Raw genomic sequence first — 19,252 nt, forward strand, 5'->3', positions numbered from 1 at the left:
TCCTTCCTTCCTTCCTTCCTTCCTTCCTTCACGTGCTCTTTTACTTAAAATAATCTATGAAAGTAAACATTGGTGTTGTCTGTCAATGGTTCTGGTCATTGAGTTGGTTTTTTTGTTTTTGCTTTTTTTTTTTTTTGGTGTTTTCTGTTGTGTGTCGGGTGGGGCTGCGGCGCTTTAAAAGGAAATTGGGGTCATATGTTCTCAATGACTGAGTAGAGTGGGAGCATACTATTAAATGAAGACATAATGTATTATTTTTGGTGAAATGCAAGTCTGATAGTTGAAAGCAGACCACCTCAGATCTAGCGTAGGACTTCAGGGATTCTCTAGTCCATTAAACTTATTCGATGTTTAAATGACTTCTGTAGGTGTTTTGGTTTAATTAGATGCTAGGAATTGTATAGAAGTCTTGAAAGACCCACTATTGTATTCTTTGGTCTGCCTGTGAGTTAGCCACCCATTAGCAGCCTGCTGTGGAATGTGACCTATCTCTTTCCTTTTCTTTTTACAGAATGCTATGAACCTACCCCCTGACAAAGCCAGGTTACTGCGGCAGTACGATAATGAGAAAAAGTGGGAGCTGATTTGTGATCAGGTAAGACACAGTGATGCTTTTATCAAGAAACAATAAAAGAAGAAAAATCAATTTCCTCTCTAAATACGATAGACTGTTTCTATGATATGCATGGATTTCTGTTTTGTGACTCGTTGCCTTCATATTTCTTATGACCAAAGGTAAAGCTAGGTGCCTTTCTTTTCCTTTTTCTTCCTCTTTTTCTTTTTCCTTTTTCCTTTCCTTATTTATTTTTATTATTTTTGAGAGAGAGGGAGGGAGGGAGGGAGAATCCCATGCAGGCTCCACTCTGTTAGGGTAGAGCTGGAAGTGGGGTTTGTGCTCACCCAAAGCGGGGCTCCAGCTCACAAACCTTGAGATGATGACATGAGCTGAAGTTGGATGTATAACCAACTTAGCCACTCAGGCGCCCCAGTAGATTTTCTTCATAAGAGCTTTGTATTTAATTTTCAAAGGAGTCGTATGCATTCATATCCCTATTTGACAGATGGGGAAAACAGAGGAAAAAAAAAATCATTGCTGAAGGTGACCTAGCTGTTTAATGGTAAAATGGCCTAGGTGGTCTGATTCTGGAAAACCTGCAGATTCAGGGAGTTGTATGCTTACCCACTGCTCTTTGCTCCCTTCCTCACAAAGTGCTCAAGGATATGAATGAGCTACTGAGCAATAAATAAAAACTACAGGTTGTATCTGTTTCTCTGGCTTGCAGTTTGATAGGCTTTCCTGAGAGAGGGGGGTGGCGGTGGGGGGGGGGAGAGAGAGAGAGAGAGAGAGAGAGGAAGGAAGGCAGGTGGTTGTAACTTAGGTACCAAGCCTTGCCTGCCCACATTATCACTATGGTGAACTGCTATGTTAGATTAACCATCAGTAATTTAGAAAATTGTAGCAGCAGAAAGCTTTTAGTCACATATGGGTAACTCATTGGTGTGTCACACACCTAAACATCATTTCTCCTGTTTATATTTGTGAGGAGAAAGGTAAAAACTATGAGCTTAAAGCATTCATATGGTAAATGTCAGATATCGATGTTTATTGGTGGAATGTTTGTCTTGTTATCTACATGGACCATGTCAGATATTTATATTTGGTACCTAACCTATATCTATCTATGGCACCTAACCTCGTGGCCTCTCAAAATGTATTTGCTTTTAAAATTCCATTTATATGGTGGGGTGCCAGGCTGGCTTGGTCAGTAGAGCATGCAACTCTTGATCTCAGGGTTATGAGTTCAAGTCCCATGTTGGGTGTAGAGATTACTTAAAAATAAAATGTAAAAAAAAAAATTCCATTTGTATGAAATGTCCTGAATAGAAAAATCCATAGAGAAAATAGACTACTGATTGCCATGAACTGGAAGGGAGAAGGGAGTGGCTATTCATGGGTGTGCAATTGTTTCTGTGTTTTCTGTTTTTGTTTTGTTTGGGTGTGATGGAAATGACACCAAGTTACTTGGTGGCGGGAATTATATTGTGATAGTTGCATTGCCTTGCAAATAGAGTAAAATTGTACACCTCTTTAAGAGTGTGCATTTTATGGTGTATGAGTTATATCTCAAATAAAAATATATTTGCTTTTGCAACAATCAAAGATAGGCTAAAAAGAGGGGAGGAGAATTTAAGAGAAATAACAATGTGTGTGTGGATCTTTTTGGGTCTTGATAAGAACAAACTAACTATAAAAAGACTTTTTTAAAGAAAATTGGAGAGTTTCTCCAAAGAAATTAGCAGATGATTCTAAGAAATTGTTGACTTGGTTAGGTTTGATTTTGGCATTGTGGTTGTATAAAGAATCTATCTTTATTTTTATAGAAATGTGTCCTGATGTAGGAATGGAATATGACTGGAATATGGATATGAAATACTTCAGCAAAGGAAAACAAAAAAGGATTAAAATAAGGAAATGTGGGAAATTCTTGATGATTGTTCACTCATGGTATTGGGATATGTTGGGGTCTATTAAACTCTCAACTTGTGTGTATATTTGAAAATTTACAACATAAAATTAAAAAGTAAAGTATTTGTTTACATAATCTTCATTTTTTCCTCAGTTGTAAAATGTAGTTAATGCTAACATTTTAAAGGAGGCAGCTCATTCAGTTAGGCATCTGATTCTTGATTTCAGCTCAGGTTGTGAGATCGAGCCCTGAATTGGGCTCTGTGCTGAGTGTGGAGCCTGCTTGGGATTCTCTTCCTCTGTCCCTCTCCTATGTGCATGCTTGCTCTTCCTCTCTCTCTCTCAAAAGTAAAAATAAATTTAAAAAAATTGGGGAAAAAAAGGGGGGACACCTGGCTGTCTCAGTCAATAAGAGCATGAGACTCTTAATTTCAGGGTCCTGAGTTCAAGCCCCACATTGAGTCCCACAACTAATATTTTGAAATTATTTTGAAGATTGGAGGCAATATATGTAAAATATGTACATATATGGGCTAACATTTGCCACACTGTAGGTGCTTCATGAATGGTGTTGCTGCTTCTGCTGCTTCTGAGGGGCCCAGATATTAAATGTTGGTACCATTATTATTTTTTGTAATCAACTTGTCTTCAAAAGATTCAAGGAAATTTACTGTATCAAATCTATCATCCTATATTACCTAAATATGCTTGATGGTTTGCATGCATGTTGTTTGGTGCTATCAGCAAAAGCCATAGCTATAGATTTTCAGTCCAGGAAAATACCACAGCATACCTTGTGTCTTATTTGTGAAGTCTTAAAACAATGGCTGAGGTGTGTTGTCATTGATATCTGGCACATATACTTTGTCCCCAAACACTATATGGAATCCAAATACAAATTTTATTTCTTTGTGAGCAAATAGTACAGATACATTATTATCGTAAGATACCTGTTATAGGCAAAGTGTGCAGGGTGCACAAAGTGAAATGGGAGTATTACAGACATTTTATTCCAAAAGAAGTATGTGACCAAGAATATTGGAGGGCTAATGGAGAAGTTATTTCACGTTTCAGTTCCACGAAAAATTGTCATGTGGACCATATGAGTCATGGAACTGGTCATGTTTCTCCTTTTTTTTTTTTTTTTTTTCTTTCCTTTGCTGCTGGATTGCTCAGAGCCAAATTTGTGTCCTGCCCTTACCAAGTACACTTACCTTAGTGTTAAGCTTTTTGTTCACCAGCCTCATGCATGGCTTCATCTAATGTTTTCTGGCCACATTATCCCTCCACATTGATTTCTTCCCTTAAAAACAACCTTTTAAGGAGGCCTAAACTTTCATAAGTTATCTTTTTGAATAAGATGAATGTAAAATATGGGATTACTGGTGAGCAAAAGTTATATTGCTGTTGATTGCAAAGTTTCTACATGCTGTGGACATTGAACAAATTGGTGCATTGAATATAATGTTTTTCTCTGAAGAAGCAAATAGGAAGGGTCCAGATAAAATACTTTATCATGATTTGGCCTAGGAAAGACCATCAAATTGGATATAATTCATCAACCTTTTTATACTTTCCTAGTTGTGTTAGTCTGTCACTTTGTTTTCTGTGTTGAAATATGCCCCCCCACCCCGCCCCCAACCAAGAATGAGTTACTCAAGGGCATGGGCCTTGCATCATTTATTTGTGTATCTCTAGTACCGCGCTTAGTGCCTGAAGCATAATCACTGCTTACTGAAAGTATGCTGAGTGAAAGAAAGAATAGCTAAATGATATGTTTGAGAGACAGTGGAGAAGAAAGAGGAGGCGGAAGAGAGAAGGTTGGTGGGAGAGGTGGCCTAGAAGTAATGGTTTGCTGTTTCTTTTTACCCTTTGCACCTTCCTCTCCCTGTTGGTGTAATCTGCTTGTGATAAATGAAACTAAACATCACTGCCCAATTCTCAGAGCTCCTTAGAAGTGGGAAGGGTGCCTGCTGTAGATCTGAAGGAGTCTGTATGGGCATTTCTGCAAGGACACTCTGTCTCCACCTACCCATGGTCAGCTGGAAGTCCAGTTCTTTGCCTAATTCTAGGAGCAAAATAAACATTTAAAAAAATGTGTATTCGTTTATTTTTGAGAGAGAGAGAGAATGTTCATGCATGTACACAAGCAGGGGAGGGGCAGAGAGACAGGGAGACAGGATTCAAAGCAGGCTGTATGCTGTCAGCATGCAGAGCCTGACTCAGGGCTCGAACTCAGGAACTGTGACATCATGACCTGAGCTGAAGTTGGCTTAACTGACTGAGCCACCCAGGTGCCACCAAAGTAAACATTTTTCAAAATAAACATTTTTAAATCCCAAAAGCTGTGTGTGGTAACAGTGTTCTGGTGGTGTCCCATAGTCCTTTCCTAGGTGACTCCATAAATATAAAGTTGACCTGAACTTCTAGCGGGTCTCAGCGGTTAAAGTAGCTTAAGAGAACTGTCTAACTCTGGTCCCGGTGGGGCTATGGAAGCCGAAGGAAGAGAGACTTCCTTGCTGGATTTTGGGTAGTGTGAAGCGCATTCCAGAGAACGTATTTCTCTGTTGGAGTAAGTGGGCAGGGTTCCCATGAGGGCTTCAATTTGGGGACACTGGGGCACGTTTTTGATAGCTTGAGGTGACCATGTGAGAATAAAAAGCCGGAAATGTTAGGTTGCTCTGACAACTGCAGATGAAAACCCAGAAGCTGCGTAGCAGTGAGGGAGCTCTTTCAGTGGGCTCTACACCTACGAGGAGAGGAATCCCTTTGCTCTCGCTCCTGCCTCAGTTTTCAATGCTCCCTCAATGCAGACCCTGACTGTACTGTTTGGGACTTGGGGTCCTGGCTACTTTCCAAAGCTTAGAGTAAAGGCTGCATTTCAGGAACTTTAGGATCTCAGATGAACCCAAGACTTTCAGGTCATTGTGTCTGGAAGAGTTGGTAGAAGGGCCATTTTTTTTTTTTTTCCTACTGGAAAAGTTAGCATACACTTGTCCAAACAAAAGTATCTGTATTGGAGCATATGAAGTAAAGTGAAAAGACCTTTGCTTTTCCCACCTGTTCTCGAATCAGTGATGAAACTGAGGTTTAAGAGCATTAAGGACAAGGCCAACCCCAAGGCCCCCCTGGGCTCATTAGTGACATGAGAACACCGATTTCCAAACTCCAGCTATGAGTCCTTTGAATTAGTCCCTTTTACACTAGGGACCCAGACACGGTTCATGGAAGTGAAACTTGCACTTAGGTAAGTAGCTCCTGTGACTTGTCAGGGGATTTTCTTGGAGGAGTGGGGCTTAGTTCCTAAATGTGCCTCTGCTTAGTGATTAAGTGGAAGTGGTTAGTCAAGAATTCAGGACGTTGCAGATGACTAATGCTGATGGGTGTAGATTCCATGAATGTGTAATGCAGTCCTGAAATGTTAGCGGTGCCACACCTGGGCTTGGTTAGAAACTTGCCCTGTGGCTTTGCCGGTGTCAGTGGCATGATGTGTGAGTTATGGGGGTGGTTTGGCATGGCTCGACCTTGCCCCCTAATGGCTGGCGCTTGTTTTGCGTGGTAGCCTTAGTGAGAGATGGGGGTCTCCCCCTTCCTTCACTTGTATGGGATGATATGAGAGAAGGAGGTTAAAACCAACAAAAACAAAGGTGAGAGTGAAGAGGTGGCAGGAAATTATACCCACTTAGAGTCAGCTTCCTGTGTTAAGCACTTCAGGGAGGTTGGATTTCAGCCCTCAGGGCTTGGCAGGCAGCCTGATCAGGAAAGGGGGAAAGCCCTGCTGCCACTCAGCCGGAGCAGAGCGGAGTCAGGCCAGTGGCACTGAGATATCCACTACAGCAAGAGTTGCTTTTTTGTCTTTTTTCAGCACAGCTGACCCATGTCATTTGAATATATTTAGTCATGAAGAATACAATTGTTTTTAAACCTTCCATTTGTATTTCCTAATACTGTTTCTTTCAGAAGACAAGAAAGTTACTCATTGGATAACTTGTATTGGTAGTTAAGCAAATTTGCTGCTAGAATATGATTTACTAAAAAAGTAGAGAGCAATATATTGCTGATTTTTTTTTTTTTTTTAACGTTCATGTTGTTGTAAGCTAGCTAGAGCTCTTGTCTGCCAGGTAAGCAAATATTACTAAATATGGATAAGTTAATTACTGTGGACCATCAGATTCTAGGTGATAAGGGCTTGTCCTTGGAGTGAGGGGTGATAAATGAATAGTAACATTGGTAGGAACAGGTTATAGCCCATTTGAGTGTTGATGGCTGCCATGGTAGTCCTTTGAGCAAGCCTGTGGATGGTGTATAGACAGTGGAGAAAGGAAGGGAAAGATAATGATGTAGCAGTAGCCTTCTTGCTCTACTGTCCCTGCTCCTTGCTCCCAGACTCCAGACTTCATCTGCCCTCAGCCCCTATCCCCAAGTTCCAGGCTTTGATACTACATTTAGCCACACTAACTTCATTGTGGCTTTACCAGCTGTTGGGTTTAGCAGACAGCCATTTCTCCACCCGCTGCTCCTAATTCAGTCATCTGCCTAGCTGATGTTTTTACTATATTTAATATTGTTTGACGTTAAAATTGTTTGAATTTTTACCATATTTCCCTAACTGGAATGTTGAAATGCTATCTAATTTTAAATCATGACTAGGTTTTTGCAATCTGTGCAATCCTTTTAAAATTCTCTTTCAAGCCCTTAGTTGTCTGTTGTCATTTTGATATGTGGCCTTCCTCCTCGATGTGATCTTTGTTTTGGCTCTGCAGTAGTGGATTTTTTGTTTGGTATTTTGTTTTGTAGTTTTATCTTGTTAGAAAATACAGTGTGCATCTTATAAAAATGAGAATTTTCTCTTATAGCCAATAACGTCACAAATAAAATGAATAATTCCTTAAGACTCTGTATTGCCCAGTTCATATTTCCCAATTTTCTGTAATGTTCTCTTCATATGGTTTGTTCAAATGAGGATCTAGTTCTGCATCGATCACACGTTCCATCTGGCTATTCTTGAAATCTCCTTGAATCTAGAACGTGATGCCCTATAGTGAAGAAACGAGGCAAGCTGTCTTGTAGAGTGTTTTGTTTCCCGCACTTACCCAACTGTTTCTTAGAGATGCCTGAACTCTTGAATTTTCTGTTAACCAGAAGTTAGATGTAAAGGCATGATAGGTTGATGCTGAACATCTTTTTCTAGAACATCATAGGAGACAAATGATGTCTCATCATTAGATAGTACTGGTCTGTCCTATAATTTTCTTTTTTCCCTTGAGCCTAAAGGAATCTGTGGTATGTTGCTTTCACACGGTATATGTGTCTGGATACCTACCAGCCTTGTGCCAGGTGGGTGTAAAACCAACTGATACCTTATGCTGCATCACTTTCTGGAGGAATTGCACAAAGATGATTTTATAATTTCATTTCCCTCCTGTGGTAAGCCGGCAACTAGAGCCTTCAGCTGGGTTTTGGTTTACCCTGGAATATAATTATGCCTAGAATTCTTTCCTTCCCTTTGCCACTTTTCAAAGTAAAGATTTAGTTTAAAAGATACCTCAAAAGGTGGCAAATGAGTTCCCTCTGGCTTTCTGTTAAGAGTATCCTTGTGAACTTGGATTTTCATAGTCCATGTACTTCAGCCAATACAATATTATTTTGAAGCTCATGTTATCAGTACTTTGATGTATGAGGACACTTTCATGCTGGTTCCTGTACCCTTTTGATGTGACTCTGTTAAGTCTTGAGAGCTTGTTTTACAAGCTTTGTACTTTACAAGTACAAAACCCATCTCTTAGGCTTAACTTGTACCTTCCTTGTCCTGGACCTAGAATAAGATGTTTCCCTAAGGAGCCCTATTTTTTTTAGTGTGGGGTGGTATTAGAGGGAAAAACATGAGAGCCTAGACCTTCAAAATATATGTAATAATTATGAGTTCATATTGATATTTCCAAGTCAATTTGAAATATTAATTTACTTAATTTCTTTGATTTTATAATTATCACTTTTATATTGCATTGTTGGAATCATAACATAAATTTGTCTTTTCTGTAATGTAAAAAATGTTTTAAAATAACATACCAATATCATTACTAACCAAAATATTAGTTACTAAAATTACTGAGTGGATACTTTTTTTTTTTTTTTTTTTTTTTTTTTGCAGTTTTGTGTCCCTACAATGTATCCTATCAAAGATGCAGGAAGTACTCTGATTTAAGTGACTTGATAGAGATACCTTCTCTGTTATTAACTTCCAGTTAAAGTGACAAAAAGATGCTGTGTTAGTTTTCTGTGGCTGCCATAACACATCACTACAAACTTTGTGGCTTAAAGAAGCAGAAAAGTATTCTGTTGCAGTTCTAGAGAGGACAGAAGTCCAAACTCAAGATGTCAGCTGGATCATGTTCCCACCAAAGCTCTAGGGGAGAATCCTTCCTTGCCTCTCCCAGCTTCCAGTGGCTCTTAGGCATTCCTTGGCATGTGGCTGAATGTCTCCAGTCTCTGCCTCCATCTTTACATGGCCTTCCTTCTTTTCTCCCCTTATTTACTTCTCTTCTGTGTCTTAGAGGGACATTTATTATTGGATTGAAGGCCCACCTGGGTAGGCTAGGATGCTCACATTTCAAGGGCCTTAACTTTATTACATCTGCAAAGACCCTTTTTCCAAATACAGTTGCATTCACTTGTTTGGGCTTAGGGCCTAGACCTATCTTTCTGCAGGCCACAATTCAAACAGCTACATATACCACGATGTGTGATGATTTGCATAATCTTGTCTTTCATATAACAATCCAAGTTGGTGCTGTTGACCTTCAGGGGTTACATTCTACACAGTTAATCACGGACCCAGGTGAAGGTGTTTTCAACATAGAGCTTCAGCTTTGCCTTGAGGTTGTCTCCAATCAAAGGAAGAACAAACAAGCAGGTGCATACCTGGGAGGTTTCCCAAACCAGGCTTGGAAGTAGCCTGAGTCATGTGCAGTTTTACTTCATTGGCCAGACCTGCAAAGGAGAATGAGGACTGTAGGCTGGCTAAATATATGCACACCAAGAGAAAAATGCTTAGTAAAAGCAGGTCTCTGCCGTGGTTATCAATTTTGATAGTCTGATAGTTTCACTTGTCTTAGGCTATGTTTAGTATTAAAACTTGCTTTTATTGATGTATTCAGTAACTTATTCACTGAATACGTATTTAATGATAAAGAGAAGGGAATGAAGAGAGAAAACCGCGAGAGTATGGATCTGAGTTTTCCCAAAACAGGTGCCTCATGTAATACTTTCAGTCTGGAAAATCATTTGTGTCAAATGGTTTCTGGTATCAAAATAAATTGGTTCTGAGTTCCAGCAGTGTGCCGGACATGAACTGGCTATGGGACATGTCTTTTTGTCAGATTTAAAACAAACAAATGAACAAACCAACAAATTTTATCTTCGGGCAGTCTTCTGCTTGAGATTTTAAAGGGACTGTGTTCCTTATTGTGAAGTCTCCAAATCTGAAGAAAGGTACTGAGTTAGCCACTGTTAAAAAGAATGCAAGTTTTAGGACGCCTGAGCAACTCAGCCAGTTGAGTGCCTGACTCTTGATTTTGGCTCAGGTCGTGATTCCAGGGTCGTGGGATCGAGCTCCTGTCGGGTTCCAGCCCTGTGGCAGGCTCTGCACTGAGCATGGAGCTTGCTTAACTAAGTTTCCCTCTTTCCCTCTCTCCTTCTCTCCCTCCCTCTTCCTCTTCCTCTTCCTCTTCCTCTCCCTCCCCCCACCCCCAAATTAAAAAAAGAAGAAGCAGAAAGCAAGTTTCTTTCGGTTTACTTCCTGAAAGCAAAGTTTCTCCTCCATTGAGATCGACTCTGGGTGTCTGATTCTAAACCACTGGTGAAGCAGTCAGGGGAGCAGATGCCAGTTCTCTGTTGAGCGGCCTCACATGTAGCGTCTCCAGAGTTGTGGAAAATTGCATCTGAACCTAGAAGGGAGTTTACATCTTTTCTGCTACCAGAGGTTCTCTTTATCCTAGGCTTTTTGTAGTGGGGAAAAAAGATGCTGGCTTATTTCATGGGATTAAGAAGGGGGGCAGAAAATAGAAGGTAGAAGGGGTGAGTTACTCCTTTTGAAACTAATCCTTTTTGGCAGCTTGTTATAAATGCTTGGTTAGAAGTGCTGTTCAACATCAACAGCCAAAATAAGAAACCCAGGGTGTTCCGTCTGATTTCAAGCTTTTAGGTTATCTTCTGCCAGAATGAACATCGTATTACCTTCCTTCCTGCCTGGTAATAAAAAGGAATTGTGAATCCTCCTCCCAACACCCCTTAAAATGACGTAGGTGCCCGAGTTGTCTTAGACAACTCCTTATGTTGTTTGAAGTGAACTTTGTTGTGTCAACATCTTTTGTAAACTTGGAAATGCCATTCTAGGAACTGAAGAGTCATACAGGCAATTAAATAACGCATATGGGTAGGCTGAGGTTGACCTTTGACACCATCTTTTAGAAAATAATTTAAGTGACTTATTATTTAAGGTGCATTAGCCAAGAATTTCTACTAGATAACGTAAACACTGCATTGTTCTAACACCTGAACGGTAACTCATAATGTCTGCTATGGAAATATGTGTGTGTTCAACTTTCACAAGAAAAGAAAAGTGTGACCTAGCAAGTAGTTGAGCTGACCCTTAAAAAAAAAAAAGAAAGAAAGAAAAAAACCAAAATTTCTGTATACTAAAAAGTACCATAATGGTTTGGAAAAGTTGTTTTTTTTTTGTTTTGTTTTGTTTTGTTTTTTTTTCAGTGCCAGTGGATGACCTTGATCACAGTGTGATTGTGGCTCTTTTTATCAATCCATTTGTTAATTAAAAGATTCATTGAGTATGTACTGAGAAGAAGGATGTGCTAGATGCTATAACCATAGTGCTTCAGAAAATTAAGTGCTAAATCTTTAAAAAAAAAGGGGGGGGAGGGGATTGAAAAAGGTAAGATATCATCTTAAAAGTAAATTCTGGAATGACTAGATATGTAACAGAACTTTCAGCCCATATGCTCTCTCCTACTCCTGTGTGTCATTCATGCAGATCTTGATGAACTTTTAACTAAGTGTTTTATTTATTTTTCAATATTTGTTTATTTTTGATAGTGGGAGAGGGTCAGAGAGAGAGAGGGAGACGGAGAATCCCAAGCAGGCTCCACACCATCAACACAGAGCCTGATGTGGGGCTAGAACTCATGAACTAAGATCATGACCCAAGCCAAAATCAAGAGTTGGGTGCTTAACCGACTGAGACACCCAGGTGCCCCTTACATGTTTTAAAAGAAGTTATTTTTTGAAGTCATGGGGGAATTGAGGTGTCTGTGGGTGTTTATCTCTGTTAGAGTAGTAAAACAGCATATTGATGATTTCACTGAAATACAGAAATATAAATTGGTTTTGATTTCTAATTAGACTTGGGTGCAGGGAGATAGGAAGAAAGTAAATTAGAAATAAGGCTCAGGTTGGGGTACCTGGGTGGCTCGGTCGGTTGGGTGTCCAACTTTGGCTCAGGTCATGATCTCACAGTTCATGGGCTCGAGTCCTGCATCGGGCTCTGTGCTGACCGAGTCTGGAGCCTGCTTCAGATTCTGTGTCTCCCTCTGTCTCTGCCCCTCCCCTGCTTGTGCTCTGTCTCTGTCTCTCAAAAATAAATAAATGTTAAAGAAATATGGTTCAGGTTTTGTAAGGAATGGAGAGCTGTATTAAGGGGGTGGAGACTGCGTATATTGTACGTCCACTTGGTGGACCAGACGATGCCTTGCAGTAGCATCTTCGGGTTCTAGAAATACCATCATTAGGGAGATGCTGGTTACCCTTAAGGCCACCACTAGTTATCTTCACAAGAGCCTTGACACAACTACTTGGCTTATATTTTCAGGTATAACTTTCCAAGTCCCATCTAAAACCCAGTGGACTGAACACTTGTAGTAAATTGAGGACTATGTTCTATATCTATCACATTCAGCAAGTGTCCTCAACAGTGACCGGTTTCAGAGGAACTGCTTCTAGCTTCCACTCAGCCCAGGCTGTTCAAGCATTGTCTGAGAACTTGACCTAATGACTTGAAAAAAAAAAAAAAAGATTCATTTTGACCATATGATCACAGGTTGAAACTATTGTTGGCTTTAATCTTGTGATCTGAGGATGCCAAGAAAGACCTGAGGCTGATTATAGAGACATGAGGCTGGGTTTGTAGTGTTAAATTTGAAGTTATGGAAGATCTAAGGACAAACCATAAAATATCTAAGGGAAACTTGACTTTTAAGATTCAGTTTTCAGGTTGTTAGCACACATTGTTTGTTTTGTTTTGTTTTGTTTTTTGTTTTTTATCTTAGAAGGTAAATCCTGTATCTAGGAAACTGGGATATGTGGGGGGTGTGGGGAGGGTGGGGAGGGTTGGATGGAGATGGTGGATTAAATTTCATGAAATGACAGTGAAAATACAGTAATAGTTGGAGGTGTGGAGGTAATTGAGACCTAGGTGAAAAAAACTGTGACACAAATTCTAGAATTTTAAATTCTTTGAGTGATTTATGATGTAAATGTTTTGAAAAACTAAGAGGTTTATAGGACCCCCTCAGAGTGCTTTATTTCTTGCAAAAGTGTTAACTGATGAAGTTGATGGCATGTTTGCTTGTGGTTTTCTTTCTAGTTGGAGCAAGTAAAAAAAACAAAATACCAAGGAAAACTTTTTAAAAGGAAAGCTGTGCTCGGTAATGAAGTAAATAAATGAATCTAAAGCAATTACTTTGAAATACTGTTTTTTGATCATCTTTACTGAGAGATCATCTTTACTGAGGTATAATTTACATATAGTAAAGTTCACCAGTTGTGTTTTCCAAAGTGGCTGTACCATTTTACATTCCATCCAATGCTGTAATAGAGTTCCAGTTCCAAATCCTTTACCATCCCTTGGATGTTGTCAGTCTTATTAATTCCACTCATTTTTATGGGTGTATATATATATAGTAACACGTCACTTTGGTTTTAGTGATACCTCACTTTGGTTTTAATTTGCATTTCCCTGATGATGTTGAGCATTTTTTTACATGCTTGTTTGTTATTTGTGTGCCTTTGCTGAAGGATCTGTTCAGATCTTTTGCATATTTTTAAATATTGGATTGTTTTATTATTGAACTGTAGGTTTAAAAAAAATATATGTTCTGGATACAAATCTTTATCGGACATATATCTTCGAAGTATATTCTCCTAGTTTATGTCTTGCCAATTTTCATAGTCCTAAAGTGTTTTTCAAGGACTAAAAGGTTTTCTGATGAAGCCGAATTTAGTTATCTTTTATTTAAGCGGTTCAAGTATTTTGTGGCTTGTCTAAGGAATCTTTGCCCAAACTCAGGTCACAAAGGTGATCTCTTCTATGTTTTCTTCTAGAAATTTTAAGGTTTTGTTTTTATGTTTGGGTCTGTGATCGATTTTGAGTTAATTTTGGTACATAGGATGAGGTAAGGCTGGAGATTCACTTTTTGTGCCCCCCCCCCCCCATGTATATCCAGCTGTTTAAGTACCATTTGTGGAAAAGACTGTTCTTTTTTCATCAACTACCGTGGTATCTTTGTAAGACCAATTGACCATATGTTTGTGGTTCCTCTTTCTGTGCTCTCTGTTCTGTTCCACGGATCTTTGTTTCTATCCTTTGTCAATATGGCAGTTTCGATTACTGTCTTTAAAATCAGGTAGTGTGAATTCTCCAACTTGGCTCTTCTGTAGAATTATTTTGGCTATTCTAATTCCTTTGCATTTTTATATAAAGTTGACTATTAGCTTGTACATTTCTAAGAAAAACCCTCCAGGATTTTGACTGAGGTTGCATTGACTCTGTAGATGAATTTCAAGAGAACTGACATCATAACAGTATTGATTCTTCTGAATGATGAACATGGCATTGCTATTTATTTAAGTCTTCAGTATCTCACAGAAATGGTTTGAAGTCAGGTCTTGCATGTATTTTGTTATATTTATCCCTAAGTATATCATGATTTTTAGTGCTCTTGTAAGTGATAAATTAAAGAAAATAATTTACAACAGTCTTTTTCTTAGAGAAATACTATTTTTGAACAACCTCTTACTGCTTCATTGATACCCATGCAGAGAAAGGTGGTTTATGGTACGTCATTGCATTTTCAAAATGATGTCCTGTACTTGAAAACTATCTTCACGGCTTCTGTACTGTAAACAGCAGCCTTGGGTAAATGTTGAAGTTTACTATTCTGAGCTTGGTTCTTAAGTCTAGTCCTAAAGTAAATGGAGGCAGGTGGTAAGGGCATGATTAAGACCTAATGACTTGGCTTCCAATTTTCTGTCCTTAATGTTCTGTTCATAAGGATGCTTTCCTTGCATGGGTCAGACGCTTGTTGACTTCAGCGGAAGGCAGCTTCCTTCTCCTGGTCTTTCCACGCCATCTACTCTGAGGGTTCCCTTTTATAAATGATACCCTTTACAAATATTACAATTCACTCAGTGCAGCACACACCTCTTGAGATTCTCAGAACCATGTAACTGTGTAACAATGTGGCTGTACACTTTAAATTGGGGCAAATGAAACTTCAGAGAATCCAGTTAGTATAACCTGTAGGCAGAAATCCTTAACATAAGAGTTTGCCATTCTTGGATAAAGAAGTGAGATGTGTACACACACACACACACACACACACACACACACACACAAATGGAATATTATTCAGCCATAAAAAAGAATGAAATCCTGCCATTTGCAATAACCTGGATAGAGCTAGAGAGTGTTATGCTGAGCAAAAGAAGTCAGAGAAAGACAAATACCATGTGGTTTCACTCGTGGAATTCAAGAAACAAAACAGATGAGCAAAGGTGGGGAAAGAAGGTAGGCAAACCAAGAAACAGACTCTTAACTATAGAGAACAAACTGGAGGAGAGGTGGGTGGGAGATGGGAGGAATAGGTGACAAGGATTAAGGAGGGCAGTTGTGATGAGCACTGGGTGTTCTATGCAAGTTCTATCACTGAATTCTCCCCAAACTAGCGTTACACTGTATGTTAACTAAGTGGAAATTAAATAAAAACTTAGCAAACTTAAAAAAATTAAAAATAATTTGCCATTCTTTCAAATTCTTGAGTGATTGAGAAATATTAGTACTTTTATCTAAATCTTTAATCATTTCTGCAAGAAATTAAAGGCTGCTGTTGCTTTCCCCCTCCCCCCTGCTTCAGGACCAAAAGTTTGTTACTTTTCTTTTCCTCCCCATGTTTTATTTGTATGATAAATGGTTAGCCCTGGACACTTTTAAAAGTGCTTCAATATTGAATACTGTTTGAGAAAGCATCCTTAAGTAAGGTTTCTGGAATATGTAGTATGTGGAAGAGAAAGGTTTTATTCTTCTCATTTTTCAGATGAAGAAACAATGAGGCTTGTTTATACTCCCCTGCAGTTTTTAGAGGAAGAGTACTCTCCAGGGATTTTGTAAAAGTTTCATGAAATCATAGGTTGTAACTATAGTCTTATAATGTAAGTCTGTGTCTTTAAACATAACTGAAAACATTCCAAAGTCTTTGCCTAACAGGAATATGCACATTCTGTTTGTAGACCGAGTAAAGAGAGGGATTTGAGTATCCAAAGGAGGAACTACAATCTAAAGCAATTAATAAGCTTTACTGTACAGAGGAGCCACTTGGGGAATTTAAGACTGTGGATTTTTGAGTATCTGGTGGATTGTGTCAGGAGAATGTTTGCAATTTAACAAGCATCCTCGATTGTTTTAAATGCTAGTTTTTGGTAGTAAATATTTTAAGAAATGCCAGTCTAAAAGAAGGGAAAGCTTTGGCCCATGAGGGGAGAGAATGAAGATGTGAAGATTATTTCTAAGGTTTTCCAGTATAAATCTAACCTTCCATCACTCTGTCCAGTTCTTACATCCTCAACTTACAACTACTTAACACCGCTACATGTCCAGTGCAGTCAGGGTTCAATCTTTGCTTAGGACAACATGAGATAATAAACTTTATTAGAAGTATGACCTGACTATCAAATTTAATTAAAACAATTTTTAAAGTGGGGGAAAAATGATGAACTATGAAAAGGATTAAATAAGTTGAATTAATATTATCTATTAAGGAATGAATTGTAGGATGTTTTGTTTAGGAAAGACCTGTTGAACTAGAAGAAACTTTTGCTAGTCTAAATAAAGGAAATTATTTGGAAAAGTCTCATTAAAAGTTATTTTCAGTCTGAGGGTTGTAATGGAACACTTGGAAAGTTGTCCTCTCCTCTCCAACCAGGAAAATGATTTCATATTCAGAGCTGAAGAATGCTTCGGGGCTCTCCAAGAAACTATGGCTGTGGAATGAATCTGACATGCTTATTTTTCAAGTTTAGTTTAGTGCAGAAATGGCCAGCTTTTAAAGTTGGCAGATGGAGAAAGAAGAGTTGTACAGTATTAACTGTATGTTGCTACACTATTTAAAACCCCTTATTAACTTCCTGTTGTCTCTCCTATGTCTCTCATAGGTCTCTTGTTGTCTCGTATGAGATGATTATTTGACATCCACCATTTTCTGTTCCAAGTTACATTTAGGTTCTTGTGCCATTATCTTTCATAAATTGTATTACTGGAACCCAGCTAAACCCATGATGTTACCAGCACATTTCCCATGCTTCTCTACTTTTGTTTCCTTGTACCCCCATCTGGAAAACTCCTCTGTCTCCTGCCTTTCACACTGACCCAGGGTATCTATATGCTGCCTGCCCTTTAAAACTCAATTCAAAAACCACTTTTTCCAGCGAAGTTCCTTTGATCTTCTCCGTTGGAAGAAGCCATACCTTTCTTTGAACTTCCAGAGGATCACATATGGCTCTTACCGTATTCAGGATTGTATTACAGCAATGTCTGTTGTGTCTCACAGATCAGATTTAATGCTTTGGAATGGAATTTGTTTCATTTTGTGCTTTAAAAAATTTTTTTAAATGTTTATTTATTTTTGAGAGAAACCGAGAGAGACAGAGACAGAGGATGAGCAGGGGAGGGACAGAGAAGGAGACACAGGATCTGAGCTGTCAGCACAGAGCCCGACGCGGGGCTCGAACTCGTGAACCATGAGATCATGACCTGAGCTGAGGAGGGACGCTTAACCAACTAAGCCACCCAGGGGCCCCTCATTTTGTGCTTTTTACACAGTGTCTTGCATAATGTGTTTTGGATGAATGAAATAATAAAAGGATCAAAAATTTTTTAAACTTGGTATTTTTCATGTTAGTGTCAGGAAAGAGAGACCTGCTTGTGATAGCAAGATTTAAGGTGTTCAGAGGCAGGGGCTTCCTTAGCAAAAACTTTTCTTCCAGTGATAACCACAGGGACCCTTCTAAGTAGGAGCGCAGCTGACACTCATTGCCTCTGGTAGTGGTTACACAAAATTAGAGTCTCAACTTGCCTTCTTAATCGTCTATAATTGTGAGTAGCTAGAGTCTTAATAGTTTTTCCTTATTTTCTCTAAATTCTCCTCTTTCTTCATACCCGTACTTTCTGTAGGTGCGAGAGTCTGATAGCCTGTCTGAAGTTCCAGAATTTGTTTCTGTCTTTTTGGGGGAAAATGGAATATGCATTTCCTTGGGGACTCTGGTACTCTTGATTTCTTGGGGGGATGCTAGATCTCTTTGTGTAGACGTTGTTTTTAGTCGTATAAATGGTTGGCCCTGTGAGAGCTGAGGTGTTATGAGTTACCTTAGTCCTTCCTGCTTAGGAGCCTTGATTCAGATCTTGGCACCCCTCTGCAACCCCCCACACCCACACCATCACACACACATACACACGTGTGCTATTTCTTGGCCTCTGCTGTACTTTGTAACTCATCTCTGTCTATAAACAATATTAAAAAAATTTTTTTTAAATGTTTGTTTATTCTTGAGAGACCGAGAGAGACAGTGTGAGCAGGGGAATAGGCAGAGAGAGAGGGAGACACAAAATTCGAAGCAGACTCCAGGCTCTGAGCTGTCAGCACAGAGCCCGGCGCGGGACTTGAACTCACAAACCATGAGATCATAACCTGAGCCGAATTCGGACACTTAACTGCCCAAGCTATCCAGATGCCCCTATATACAATATGAATATGGTATTTTATTGTCTTTTTTTCTCCCTGTGAACTCATGTTAGCATTATCCCTTTTAGAGGGTAAACCCCTTGAGGACTTGGATTATTCCTGTCAACAGAGCTCTGAAGAGCACTTAGCACCAAGCTAAATGCTGCAAATTAGTACACACTAATGGCAATGATAGTGATTGTAATTATGGCTCATTTAGAGACCACAGTTTGCTGACTCAGCCTTGGGAAAGGGAGCCCAACTATTTTCAGCTTCTAGGAAGAAAAATCATTCAAGCGTAGTGAGCTTATGTGCATAAAAGCAAAGTCCTTTAAATTTTCACTATCTAAAAATTACTGTAGGAGCAGAATAATAAAACATTAATAACGGCATAATGATGGTGACCTCTGATTCATCCCTAAGAGTGTTTAAGCAGTTTATGTAGCTCTGCTAATAGACTACCGAAATAGAGCCAATGACCCTGTGACGGTCTCAGACGTGGGGACAAACTCGGCAGTAAGTGTGTCCCCCCACGAGCCATTCATTTCCCAGAGATTGCCTCGAGTTTCAGATGTCTTGCTATAATGTCTTTCCTTTAACTTCAGAATATTAAGGTGTAAGGTAAACTTGAATGAAATTCTGTTTGATTTTGGAGCTGCTTATCCAATTTATGGAGTGGAAATGCTTCTGACATGCTTGTTGTAAGTCCAGCTGACACCAAATT

General features: G+C 39.2%; 1 protein-coding gene across 12 annotated transcripts in view; it reads left to right on the top strand.

The window, feature by feature from the left end:
* Positions 1–19,252, top strand: part of FMNL2 (formin like 2) — a 308,508-nt gene that overhangs the window by 179,181 nt on the left and 110,075 nt on the right. For all 12 annotated transcript variants that reach the window (XM_053215080.1, XM_053215081.1, XM_053215079.1 and 9 more), the window contains exon 2: positions 512–595. In XM_053215080.1, the coding sequence (XP_053071055.1) occupies positions 512–595 (84 nt within the window). The remainder of the gene's footprint in view (positions 1–511; positions 596–19,252) is intronic.

This window comes from Acinonyx jubatus, chromosome C1 (genome assembly GCF_027475565.1).
Source record: "Acinonyx jubatus isolate Ajub_Pintada_27869175 chromosome C1, VMU_Ajub_asm_v1.0, whole genome shotgun sequence".
NCBI classification, from domain to species: Eukaryota; Metazoa; Chordata; class Mammalia; order Carnivora; family Felidae; genus Acinonyx; species Acinonyx jubatus.